This window comes from Antennarius striatus, chromosome 6 (assembly GCF_040054535.1).
Source record: "Antennarius striatus isolate MH-2024 chromosome 6, ASM4005453v1, whole genome shotgun sequence".
Taxonomy (NCBI): Eukaryota; Metazoa; Chordata; class Actinopteri; order Lophiiformes; family Antennariidae; genus Antennarius; species Antennarius striatus.
Window position 1 is genome coordinate 7,409,538 of NC_090781.1, and position 13,281 is coordinate 7,422,818.

Consider the following 13,281-nt stretch of genomic DNA (forward strand, 5'->3'; position numbering starts at 1 on the left):
GTGTGATGTGTGATAGAAGAGTTTCAGCTAAAATGAAAGGAAAGGTGTACAAAACTGTGGTGAGACCAGCGATGTTGTTTGGTCTAGAGACAGTGTCACTGAGGAAAAGACAGGAGACGGAGCTGGAGGTAGCAGAGATGAAGATGCTGAGGTTCTCTCTGGGAGTGACCAGGAAGGATAGGATCAGGAATGAGTACATCAGAGGGACAGCACATGTTAGAGGTTTTAGAGATAAAGTCAGAGAGGCCAGACTAAGATGGTTTGGACATGTCCAGAGGAGAGATAGTGAATATATTGGTAGAAGGATGCTCAGTTTTGAACTGCCAGGCAGGAGGCCTAGAGGAAGACCAAAGAGGAGGTTTATGGATGTAGTGAAAGAGGACATGAAGGTAGTTGTGAGAGAAGAGGATGCAGAAGACAGGGTTAGATGGAGGACACTGATTCGCTGAGGCGACCCCTGAAGGGAAAAGCCGAAAGGAAAAGAAGAGGTTCGTAATTATGATTTCTAATTGGTCATATCTTCCATAATTCCATGTGTAAAGCACATTACATATTAATTAACAGGAGACTGTCGTGAAATAGTTTATCTTTTTTTTTTTTTTTTTGCACCAGAATCTTTGAACGAAAGCTGTTATCTGTGATGTCACATCAACATTCAGCCTTGTGCTGCTGCCACTGTGTTGACAATGCAAGGGAGACTGGCACTGGGAGTTTGGGAGATCAGACAATGTTGATTTGAATATTTCCATGCAAATGAGATTCTTATAATTATCGTGCTATCAGTTTGGAACAGGCGAAGCTATGCTGCTTATCACTTTCAAATCCCTTTATTGACTGTCCCGTAACGCTTTCCCATCTAAATTACACAGGCAGAGGTAAATATCATTTTACATGGGCAAAAATTGATCCTGAAAAAAACCCAAAGAATTCTCTCAAATTCAATCAAGTTTCAACTAAATGGTCTTGGCAGTCACTTCATCAGACCATGGTGGTTTTTCACAGGCCAATGAGTCCGTTGTCACCTTTATGCCAAGGTATTTAACCTCTCTGTTATTGTTAGTCTTTAAAGTCTGTTCAGGGTGTTATTGATTTCAACTCTTGGTGTGTGTGTGTGTGTGTGTGTGTGTGTGTGTGTGTGTGTGTGTGTGTGTGTGTGTGTGTGTGTGTGTGTGTGTGTGTGTGTGTGTGTGTGTGTGTGTGTGTGTGTGTGTGTGTGTGTGTGTGTGTGTGTACGCATGCTTGTTTCAGGGACGTAGACCGGGCTACTTCTCTTTCCTGGATCCCTTCTCCCCTGGAGTCTGGCTCTTTATGCTTTTGGCCTACTTGACTGTCAGCTGTGTCCTTTTTCTGGTGGCCAGGTAAAAATGTCAGCGGGAAAGTATACTCCGTACAAAAGAAAGAACAGAGTGAGAGACAAAGAACAGACTAGACTAACACAATACAGAGCATAGACAGGTATTTGGAGGTCATGTAGAAGAAGACGCAGTAGTCTACCGCCTTACTTCTCTTTCTCCAGTTTCCTCAGGACAGAAAAAGAAGACATTCTCCTCCCAGCTGGTGGCTCTCCAGCACCACACTGACACCTGCTGTTCACGGAGGCCATAACAGTGCAGTAGCTTCAAATTAGAATTCCCTTTGTGCTTTCACGAAACACTATCTGAAATTAAATCATCATACCCCAAACAATTAGATGTTCTAACTCTTAAAAAGGAGTTTATACTGCAGGTGGTTACTCCAATGACTTTTTGAACAAGATTAGTAATTGTTTGTTTGGTATATTTTGGCCACAAAGAAATCTGTTTTCAATCCAATTGCATTTTAAGTTAAAGGGACTCAAAAAAAAAATTGAGGTCTTTGTGCAAAGATACAATTTTAAAGTTCAACCAGAGAAGCTTGAACTGATATATCTTCAGAATCTTAAATTGGACAATCAAATAGGGACTTCAACCGGTTTGACTATTGATATTTTGATGTGCAAGTGGTTATATGAGGACTTTATTCATGTAGGTTTAAAAAATGATCAGTAGTTTAATTTTTGCTCCATTATAGAATATTGTTCCTTTTCACAGCAGAACTTATGAAATTCCTGCTGTATATAAGGCAGCACGCCACATAGCTTAAACGCCATAACGCATCATGTGACTGTACCAGTTACATTACTGTTTCTCTGCCGTGTAAGTAGGCAACATATGGGGAATGAAAAGCAGGTGGGTCTCTCTTGAGAGCCAAGGTGACTTTGCCCTCAGTCAACTGTTAGAGCTGTTTTGCTCTTTGTCTATCTCTGTCTTTGTAAAATTGACTCGGTCTCTTGAGTTTTGTCTCATCAGAATACTTATTCCAACTGTCATTCCCACTCTCTCTGATTGTGTTCCTCCACTGAATCTTTCTGAAGTCTAACTCCTCCGTCTTGTTCTTTCCAGATTGACACCTTATGAGTGGTACAATCCCCACCCCTGTCTGAAGGGGCGCTGTAACCTGCTGATCAACCAGTACTCACTTGGTAACAGCTTCTGGTTCCCTGTCGGGGGCTTTATGCAGCAAGGTTCCACCATTGCTCCCAGAGCTCTGTCCACACGTTGTGTCAGTGGAGTATGGTTAGTATAGAGATGCATGAATATGAGTGCATTTGCATGATTTCATCTTTTCAAAGCCACATTTCTTGTCAGGTACATTTGTCATGGGATGCAGGACACATTTGATGTGATGTCGAATTTTTTCCCCATATTTTTAGATGTTGGGGTTCAATAGAGAAACTGTAGATATGCAGGGTGGGTGATGAATGCCCGCTTGTGAAATATTGTGCATATATCTGAGTTGAATAAAGCAACTGCATTTGGAGGAAAAAATTTGACATTTTGCCTCTCATCCAACATTTGTCTTAAGTTCTTTACAGCTGGTGGTTAGTTCCAGATATTTAACCATGTGGGAGTCCTTGAGGTCATTAAGTCATATGAGACTCATTGATACCCATTCACATAGGTTTCACCTATGGGCCAAAGGCCCCCACCACAGGTTGGAGTCACCTGAAAGTCTTTCAGATAATGAATGACTTGTTTGATCCCCAAAGTCATGCAAATGATATGTGGGTGTCCTGGGGACAGAACCCAAAACTGCTATCTATTTGTCAAAGATATATTCTCATCCCCTCTGTCAAACCATCTATCTTCTCAGGCTTTCGATCTCCTGTGTTGCACCATCCACTTGTGGAGTGGTTATTTTGTCTCCCCAATGTACAATTCTGAGCAGTCTTTAGTGCACTGAACCTCATATACTCCACCACCCAGGTCAGGGTGTCTTGTCCTTAGTGTGAACCAGGCTCCGCGTCAAGGTGTTGGCAGATTTAAAGTGTACTGGGATGTTGTGATTATTGAAGATCCTTCTCAGTTTTTCCACTACCCTGACTACAATTCCAAAGACAGTATCTTTCTGCTTGCCTTCCTCCTCTCTTGTGGTCCATTGTGGTTCGTCTGGTGGTTTTCACAAAGGTGCAATTGAGGTATCCACACGTTCAGACTGTGGCCTATTCTTCTTCTTCTCCTTCTTTCCAGCTAGAGGTACATTTCGGGCCCAATGGTGTAGAGGTGTGATTACTGCTAGTTTCCTTTGCAAAGGGTGGTGAGAGTCAAACCATTGATAATGGACTGTGTTGGCAGGTCTGCAAATGTTTACACTGAGGATCTCATTTATGCCAATGTGCTCAACACATTCCAGACATGTCAAGCTGTTGTCCCTGATGTCCTCCACAGTGAACTGAATGTTGCTGTCCAATACAACAAGATGCTTTCATTTTACTTCATTTCATGAAGACTTCCACTCCCTGAATTTTGATTTTAACCCAGGTGTCATCCACATATCTGAACTAGTGGCTTCCTCTGTAGGAGGTTTAGGTCTTTGTATTCCACATCTTTCATAGAGGTTGGCCATTATTGACATTGTCATAGCTGTGTTAGGATTTGGTTTCTGCCTGTAGAATTTTACACCCATCCATTCATCCATCCATCCATCCACCCATCCATCCATCCATCCATCCATCCATCCATCCATCCATCCATCCATCCATCCATCCATCCATCCACCCATCCACCTATCCACCCATCCTTCCTCCATGCATCTGGGGATGCAGATAAAGAGTGGTGTGACATCATAGGAAAGCATGGTCTCTAATCTTCGGGACTAAGTCCTGACAGTTCCTGATATACTGTTTGATGTTTCCAGTCAGGTGAGCTGAGATGGAGAGATTTTTAGCAATATTGTCTGAGGGTACTCCTTCTTTCTGGATTTTGGGGAGGCCATATAGGCATGGTGTGTCTTTTTCTCTGGGTACAAGTGGTAACACAGAGTGTGGTCAAAAGTTTGGTCATTTTTGGGCTGTTGGAGGCAACCATATTTCTGGTAGGAGGTGGTGGGATCCATTTCCCTTTTCAGGGTTTTCAGATGTAGTGCTGAGAAGATTGATAACCTTCAAATGGTTGTCTACCATTTTCAATACGACTGTCTATCTGCCTTTATCTGCAGGTAGAATCGTGATGTTACCATCCCTTCACAATGATATACATACCGTTTTTCCTAGGAAGGTGGGGCTCTTATAGAAAAGAGGGCAGTTTATACTTTAAACCTGAGTTGTTTTGAGAAGAAGTATAGTTGACACAGAGTTCTACTATGACATGGATGACTGAGAATCTTAGCAGTCATCATTTGTACTGTATCTTCCTTTGCAGTAAAATCTAAGTGTTGTTACCTTTAACCACTCACACTAACCCATTCATCCAGCACTGAAAACTGCAATGTCCTGAAAGGCGTTTTCTTATTCGCATAAGTTTTCAAAGAAGTACAAGTTTCCTTCTCCCCTTCCTTTATGTTGTAGGTGGGCATTCACATTAATCATCATCTCATCCTACACCGCCAACCTGGCGGCCTTCCTGACTGTCCAAAGGATGGAGGTACCCATAGAGTCGGTGGACGACTTGGCTGATCAAACGGCGATAGAGTATGGAACCATGCACGGAGGATCTACAATGACCTTCTTCCAGGTCAGAGATTACGTTATTTATTTATTTTTAAATGAGAACAATTACCAGTGGGTGTCCTGGGATGTCATTGTACTCATGACCTGTCTGTCATCCTCCTATAGCCACATGGTTTCTCTTTTTGTTTATTATTTGTTTCTAAGCACAACTGTTCAATATCATTTTCCCCTTGGAGATGGGGAATTGTCCACAACCCTCAGTGTCACTTTTTTATCCTCTCATAAGCTGATGTCAAAAAGAGTGAGAGAAAAACGACAGCGACAGAGTGCTAGAAAGATATATTTAAGTATGATATTGAGGAATGGAAAGCAAGACATTACCCTTGTCTGTCTTTACACGCACTGTGGACCCTTTATAAATGAGGGGAAATAAGACAGTAGAAAGTCAAGGACAAGTAGCAATGTCAAGTGAAGAGTTTTTCTTCAAGTATAAACAGATCTGCTAAAGAAAAAACATCCACATTAAACTGCACCCCATCCTTTTGGAGAAAATGGGGTGCCGTTTGTTTTCTGTCTCGAACATCTGTCTGACTGTCTCCTTTTCTCCCAATTGTAATTCACTGCTTTAAAGAACTCTCGCTACCAAACATACCAGCGCATGTGGAACTTCATGCACTCGAAGCAGCCCAGTGTGTTTGTGAAGAGTACAGAGGAGGGCATCGCCCGTGTCCTCAACTCCAACTATGCCTATTTGCTTGAGAGCACCATGAATGAATACTATCACCAGAGGAACTGCAACCTGACCCAAATTGGAGGACTCCTGGATACTAAGGGCTATGGCATTGGCATGCCACTGGGTGAGTGTGATGGACAGTAGTGGGTATGGGAAAATACTTAAAAGAAAGGAAGAAGAAACATATCTTAACAGTTAAAACAGACAAATGAAAGATGTAAGGAAGTTCACTTTGAAGTAAAGGTGGAAGCTGATTAGTTAGCTTAAATGCAGTTTACTTAATATTGAAAACAAGAAATGGAAATGACGACAATCACTTGGGGGAATGTAATTTAAAGAGAATCTAAACTAGACTGATAGTTGTCATTCATTATGCAAAAGGTGACAAGCTAAAAGATGTTATGCTTGACTTTCACTGAGCAGCTGCTTTCACACTGTGATGGGACACTTTGAGACAAGAGAGGGGGAATATGGAATACGCCTCCTGTTGAGAGTGAAGCTGCTCCTTCTGTTTTCTCCCACATTGATCTTAGGTTGAATCAGACTGCAGGCAGGTGGAAAAAGCACAGCTCAATGCACACAAGATTAATTTTGCTTCTTCTGATCGCTAAAGGAAACAAACTTCAGTGGACGATGTTCTACGCCCCTACTGTGATGCTGCCATGGCAAGCCTTTAATCCTTGGCATTAAAAGTTCTAGTCTAATAACTTCCAGTTTAGCTGAGTAAATCTGAAGCAGAAGTCCTGAACATGTCTGTTGTTTTGACTGAAATTTATATGGGTTTTATGGTTTTATGGCCTTGTTGGAGGCATTGTGTTTTTAAGGCTATCCGTCCATTGGCTGACCATTTCTTGTTACCACAACAAATCTAGTGCACTGCGCTTTTTTATTTTAAATATTGACACAAACATTTCCTTATGGCAGGCAGCCACACCTTGTTGCGCCAAATCAGCAACTTGTAGGGGGACAGTGCTTCAAGGGCACCTTGGCAGTGCTCAGAAGGTGTACTGACACCTTTCCACTGCCTGTTAACATTCGAATCATTCCTCTACTGGCAGGGTCAGTGTATCGTGATGAGTTTGACCTAGCCATCCTCAGAATGCAGGAGGACAATCGTTTGGAGATCCTGAAGAGAAAGTGGTGGGACGGTGGCAAGTGTCCAAAGGAAGAGGACCATCGTGCCAAAGGTTTGTCTCCTTGGGTGATCCTCATCCTTCTTGAGGTCCAATTTAGCTCTGCTTGTGTTACCTTTGTTCAACTAGAATTCTCTCCTCTCATCGAACTCTCCTGTACAGGTCTGGGCATGGAGAACATCGGTGGCATCTTTGTGGTTCTGGTGTGCGGCCTGCTGGTGGCAATCTTCATGGCTGTGCTGGAATTTGTCTGGATGTTAAGGCAGATAAAAGGAAATGAGGTAATAGAAGACTATCTAACCTGCATCTGTCTTGTCGTCCTCTCCCCTCTTTGGTACCCTCACCATCACAGAGCTGCACGGCTCTCCAGCTTACAGCTTGGACAGGAAATGAAGCAGACATCCTCTTCTTCATCTTCATCTTCCTCCTCCTCCGTGTTTCATCTGACTCCCATTCTCCTTCTGTCCATAGTCAGCAGAAAATCAGATGAATTTCACACATCTCGTATTTTTCTGTAATGACGAATTTATGGATTTTTTACAGCATCAGTAGTAGTAGTAGTAGTAGTCGTAGTGTGTGTGTGTGTGTGTGTGTGTGTGTGTGTGTGTGTGTGTGTGTGTGTGTGTGTGTGTGTGTGTGTGTGTGTGTGTGTGTGTGTGTGTGTGTGTGTGTGTGTGTGTGTGTGTGTGTGTGTGATTATTATGTTCATATGCGACACGTCTTGTCCCTTGAGCTTTTTTTTAGGGGTTATTAGATCAGATGATCTTCTTACAAAACCCTGTCACCTGTATCCTCCTTCCTCACATCAATCGCTCCATCCATAACATCCATAAACCTTTTCAATAGTCTATCCTCTATATTTTCCCCACATAGCTCACATATATCCAGCATTAATGTCCAGACCATAGGCAGTTTTAGATTCTTTTAGAGATGCCCCCAAGAATTTATGTTAGTCCTCTCAAATGAGAGAAGAAGATATTTAACTTTCCAACAATACAAATTTTATGTTCCTACTCCAAATAGAACTTAGATACATGCTAATAAATATCTGATTGCAAACATGCAATGTGACCCTGGCTGGCTAATCAAACTCGACACAATATCATCCAGCAGAAATACAAAATACTCCCTTGATTTATCTTGTAACTGCTGGAGTGGGCTAAACCTCTTGTAAGGGAGCAGTGACACTGATTGGTGACAGGTTTGAGTTAGGAGCACAGAAGTTCGTGATACTGTCAATGTTCAAATTAAAAACTGATGTGTTAATGATTTCAGTGTGCCTTGTGGGTTTCATTCCATTCAGACCAGCAAGCCAGAGCAGCAGGATCTGAAAATGCTTATTTTGTTGTACCGGTAGGAAGAACGACATACGTAGGTCCTAACCAGTTAAAGCCATATCAGTATCCTTAAGATCAAGTTGGTTTACAAAAGAGCCTTCCAACCAAATATTTCCAGAGCTGCTTTCTGTTCTGGTTGCAGTGTTTGTTAAAAAATCTCAGACAGGAGGAATTTGTGAATGTTGGTGTCAGGAATTGATAAAAGGCACTCAGTTTGTTCCATACAACATATAATCACTTCAATCATAGTTGGACTAAAACCCCTTTCCATCTTCCTGATTAATTTTATTTGTTTTGTAATATTGAAATTGATTTGTTAATGTGAGAATGCCTTTGATTTAGGATCGTATACCACGTTGTGTAAATTTAGTTATGTATATAGGGTATTACTGCAGTATGTTTGATGAGTACTTGAGTCTTTTGAACTGAGAAAGTCAACAGAAGCTTGAATATGCCTAATAAATAAGACTATTATGTTCAACTAATATAAGAGATAAAAATAAGAAATAAAAACAGAATCCTAAATTGAATTATAAATATGAAATATAAATAACATTCAATATGTTTGAATCAAACACAGGGTCAATAGATGTATTTATTTTAGGTGTTTAATCTTGTTGTGTACATTTAAGTCTCGTTGTTATGTCTGTATCTACTTCCATCCTAGTTACATAAACATGCCTGCAGTTAATTTCCACCCATGGGTCTGTGATCTTAGCCATGTCTGTGTAATTATAACTGCTCACATGAGTGTAGAGATTGGCCCAGCTTCCTGTAATTATCTACAGTGCTACACAAATGATAAATAATGAAATGGAGACATGTGTTCCAGAATGTTGTTGGTTCATTATTTTGCATTTGTGTTTTTACCATCCACATGCAGTCATGGCTACAGCAAAAAAAAAAAAAAATCTACATTCACAAGCGTGTGTCTTACCTCCAGGGGATGAACCATCTCTGTTTCAAACCATCTTAACCTCATGTCTCTCACTTTCCTTTCCAAACTGCCCCCTCCTTCACCTCTCTTTCCAATCCTCCACTGCTTTGACTGGTTGACCAAGTACTTAAACTCCTGTCTCTTTCCTACCTGCAGTCCCCGCACATGTTTTACTCCTGCTCACGTTCATTAATCTCCTCTCTAATTTTAACATCCACTTCACCAGGTTCTCCTAAACCCGCTCACTACTGCAAATATCAGGTCTGTAGAGACTCTTGTATCCTGACATATATTAGCCTGTCTATCACCACTGCAAATAAGAAAGCGCTCGGTTCTAATCCTTGTTGTAATTTCACCTGAACTTTGAAAACCTTTGTCACATCTACAGCACACCCTACTGCTGTAGGATTTCCCTCATACACGATCTATACCATTCAGACATACTTGTTAGCCATCACTCATTTTGTGATGCAATACCACACTTCCTGTGTCGCACCCCATCCCGCAAAGACAGTGCAACTTCTTTTGGTCTTGTCTGTACTTCTTCATCAGCATCATCAAAGCAAAGAACACACCTGTAGTGCTTTACTGGCATGAAACTATAGTGCTTCTCACTAATCTTCACCTCTCCTCTTAACCTAACCTGCACTACTCTTTCACACAACTTCATGCTGTGACTGACTAACTCTACTCCTCTGTAGTTACTGCAGCTCTGGACATCTCTCTTGCTCTTGAAGATGAGAATCAGCACACTTCTGTACTTCTCTAGCATCCTCTCACTTTCCAGGATTCAGTTAAACACCCCCTGCTGTCATGTCACCTCAAACATTTCCATAACTCCACAGGTATGTCGTGTTGGCAAACAGTCTTCCCATTCTCAAACTTCATCTTCAATGCTGTCCCCCCCACTTGTTCCTTACTGATCTGCAACTTACACGTCCTCTGTTTTTCTCCCTTTTTTTCCCCCTCATTCACCAGCTCCTCGTACTACTCCCTCCACCTTCTCAACACAGATTAATCACTAGTGAGCTCATTCCCACCCCTAACCTTTATCACCCTAACCACCTGTACATCCTTCCCAGACTGGTCACCTTGCCTAGACTTTGTATAGTGCCTGCCTTACTTCTTTCCTAAACTCAACACACAAATCTTCCTCTTAGCAAATTCTGTTTGATTTTTAGGCTCTGTTTTCACTCTCTTCCTGCTCTTGACCTCCAAGGTTATCCTGCAGACACCACCTGATGTTGCCTAGCTACAGTATCCCCTACCACCACTTCGTAGTCACTGATCTCTTTCAGATAACACATCCTGCATAAGATGTAGTCCACCTGTGTGCACCTTCCTCCACTCTTTTTCACCAATCTGTGTTCCTCTCTCTGCCTGAAATACAAGTTCACGTGCAGCACGTATAGGATGATAAATAGCTGCTCCCATCTTCAAGTGAGCTGCAAGATTTTCCTATCGCATTTACTGACTTTACATAATGTCGAACACACAACATCAGAAAGATGTCAGTTGAGGAGATAAAGTTTTTATGTGTCAAACAAGTGGGTTTAAAATTACAGATGTATAAAATGTGTTGTTTTTTAATTCCTGCTTTTTCCCCTGCTGTTTCTGCTATAGCGATAGAATGCAAAAGAAAGTGTCTGTCAAGGCAGTCAATCAGTGAGTGAGTTGTCTGATTTCCATTCCTTGCTTTCCATCTCTTATGCCCCTCTCCTGTATCTTTTTCTGCGTTTCTGTTTATTTGCAGCAGTCAGTGTGTGAGGAGATGTTGCGGGAGCTCCAGGGGATCATTCTGTGTCAGGACAGCCTGCAGGTGAGGCGCCGGCGGTCAGCATCAGTAATGCGGCCACGGCCTTTACCCCTGGAGGAGCGCCGGGCACGAGCTGCCGCTGTCAGCCTCAGCAACGGCAAGCTGTGCAGGGGCAGCGGACTACCTGAACCCCTCTCCCACAGACTGGCCCAGGAGGCTGCCCTGGTTGCAAGAGGATGCAGCCACATTCGCATTTGCCCAGAGTGCCGACGCTTTCAAGGACTGAGGATGCGTCCTGCAGTGCAGACAGGGGACCTCCCATCTCCCACACACAGTGAGGAGAGCATAGAGTGGGACAAGACTACAAATAGCAGTGAACCTGAATAACACCTGGGGATTCCTATTGGAATGACTTTCCCAAAAAACACCTCTCTATTTTCCAGGGATTGAAAATCACATTTTTTTTTTTTTTTTATTCAGCCGTTGAGGGCTTAATCTCAAACAGCAGGACAATGTTGTAAACCCGAGAGGCAACAGCCAGAAGTCAGTTTTGGAATATCCTTTGGGGATTTTTTTTTTTTTTTTTGGTCTGAGAACCTGATGAATCTGTCTTGTTGTGGTTTGACCTTGTTGGCTCTTGGTAACATGTAAAACAAAGCTGCAGGGTTTTTGTACTATGCAGTATTTTCAGTCATTTCTCACTGTGCAATTTAATTTTATTCCTTTATAATTTATTTCTCTCTGTTGGATCAGTACTTAATATTACAATTACTATTACAATTCATAAAATATATACTTTCCACATACCAATTTTCAGTTGAAGATTTAGTATCTGAACATATATCACCTCTGAACAGCTGCAAAGATGAACATGCGAAGGCAAGGTCATCCTTCACATTACTGTATGTTCTAAGTATTATCTTGTGGCTGCAGGGAGCACCACAGCCTTGAGAGGACAACAACTCAATGGAACCTTAAATATCATAGACACATGGACCTCTTTTATAGGAGTGTTATTCTATTAAAAATGATGTTTGAACTGTTGGTATGTATCTCTGAAAGACAAGAATGCATGTCCTTAGGATTTGGCAGGTACTCTGACTAATTAGTGGGAGCTAAAAGAAAGATTTCCTGTTGTCGAGACCTGGTGAAAAACACGATGCCGATACACAGACAGAAAGACACACTGAATTCTATCCTTATTTTCTCCTTCATATTATCTCTTCCGTCACTGACACACGTTTATCATCCCATCACTTGTCCTCTCTCACTTTAAAAAACATAGACAAAGTCACCTGCACAGTGTTCACCCTTAAGAGATTAGAGTTTTATTGTCCCTATCTCATATATTAAAGAAACCCAATGACACTCAGCAAATATCGGAACTAACCAAAAGCTCCCTTTTCAATTCAAGCCTTTTTATATCAGAAGTTAACTTGAGTTCATTTAAATGTCACGGCAGTTAAACTTTTATTGAATGGCATTTGAATGGGATGGTATAGTCTTTGTTTGAGGAGAATTTCAATTCAAATCTGCCTTTTATGCGTTTTTTGAATTTTTGAATTGCAATCTGTTAAGAGGTATAACACAAAAATAATTCATTTGGCCATATTTAAGGATTGAAAAAAGAATTGATTTACGCTTGAAGCACTTTCTGGAATGTGTTAAATTAGGTGGAACAAAGCAACATCATCCTTATGTTGTCTGGGTTACTTCCTGCATGCGCTGTTAGATGTGATGTCTTTCCACATGACAGCTTTAAAAGTGATATTACTGTATATGATAGCCTGACTGTTCATATACCTGTCTGCACTACACCATGCTCATCTGTGATGTGCCCATTGTTTTAAATCTGCTTGAAGGCAAAACTTTAGTTATATTTTCATTATCATTCAGGTGGAAAATGGGAAAATGTACAAATTCTAACTGAAGATGTGCAATTTTTTGATCATAGAAATTGCCAGTAGGTCACATCTCCATTAGGTTACAATTATTAGAAAATATTAATTCATCAAACAATAAATTAATGCTATAAAATACTTCCCTCCATAGTTAAATACAGTACAGTAATTATACTGATTACTTTCATTCATTCCAAACATAAAAAAGTCCCCAAAGCTTTTAAAAATTATCGGATTTCTAACTTCTAGACTATTTCTGTGAATGAGGGAGGAGCATTAAAAACCAACTAATTTTTAAAGCAGTTAGTAATAGTCATAACAAATCCCGTATTTATTTTAGGAACTCATTTATATGTTTTACGCTTGTGTTGTTGTAGATTAATAACCTCGTCACTTTTTTTAATCCCGTTTTCTAATCATTTTGTCTTTTGCTTCATCTGCAGAATGAATACATTTAAGCTGTCTCTATGCAGTAATTTTAAAGCACACTTCACTGCAGTGACTAGAATAGTGTTTGA

General features: G+C 41.1%; 1 protein-coding gene across 1 annotated transcript in view; it reads left to right on the forward strand.

Annotated features, from left to right (window-relative positions):
• Window positions 1-11,829, forward strand: part of grik4 (glutamate receptor, ionotropic, kainate 4) — a 298,309-nt gene extending 286,480 nt beyond the window's left edge. The window contains exons 15-21 of the mRNA XM_068316994.1: window positions 1,249-1,358; window positions 2,421-2,594; window positions 4,865-5,030; window positions 5,598-5,823; window positions 6,758-6,886; window positions 6,995-7,113; window positions 10,860-11,829. Of these exons, the coding sequence (XP_068173095.1) occupies window positions 1,249-1,358; window positions 2,421-2,594; window positions 4,865-5,030; window positions 5,598-5,823; window positions 6,758-6,886; window positions 6,995-7,113; window positions 10,860-11,249 (1,314 nt within the window). The 3' untranslated portion in view covers window positions 11,250-11,829. The remainder of the gene's footprint in view (window positions 1-1,248; window positions 1,359-2,420; window positions 2,595-4,864; window positions 5,031-5,597; window positions 5,824-6,757; window positions 6,887-6,994; window positions 7,114-10,859) is intronic.
• Window positions 11,830-13,281: the final 1,452 nt, after the last annotated feature.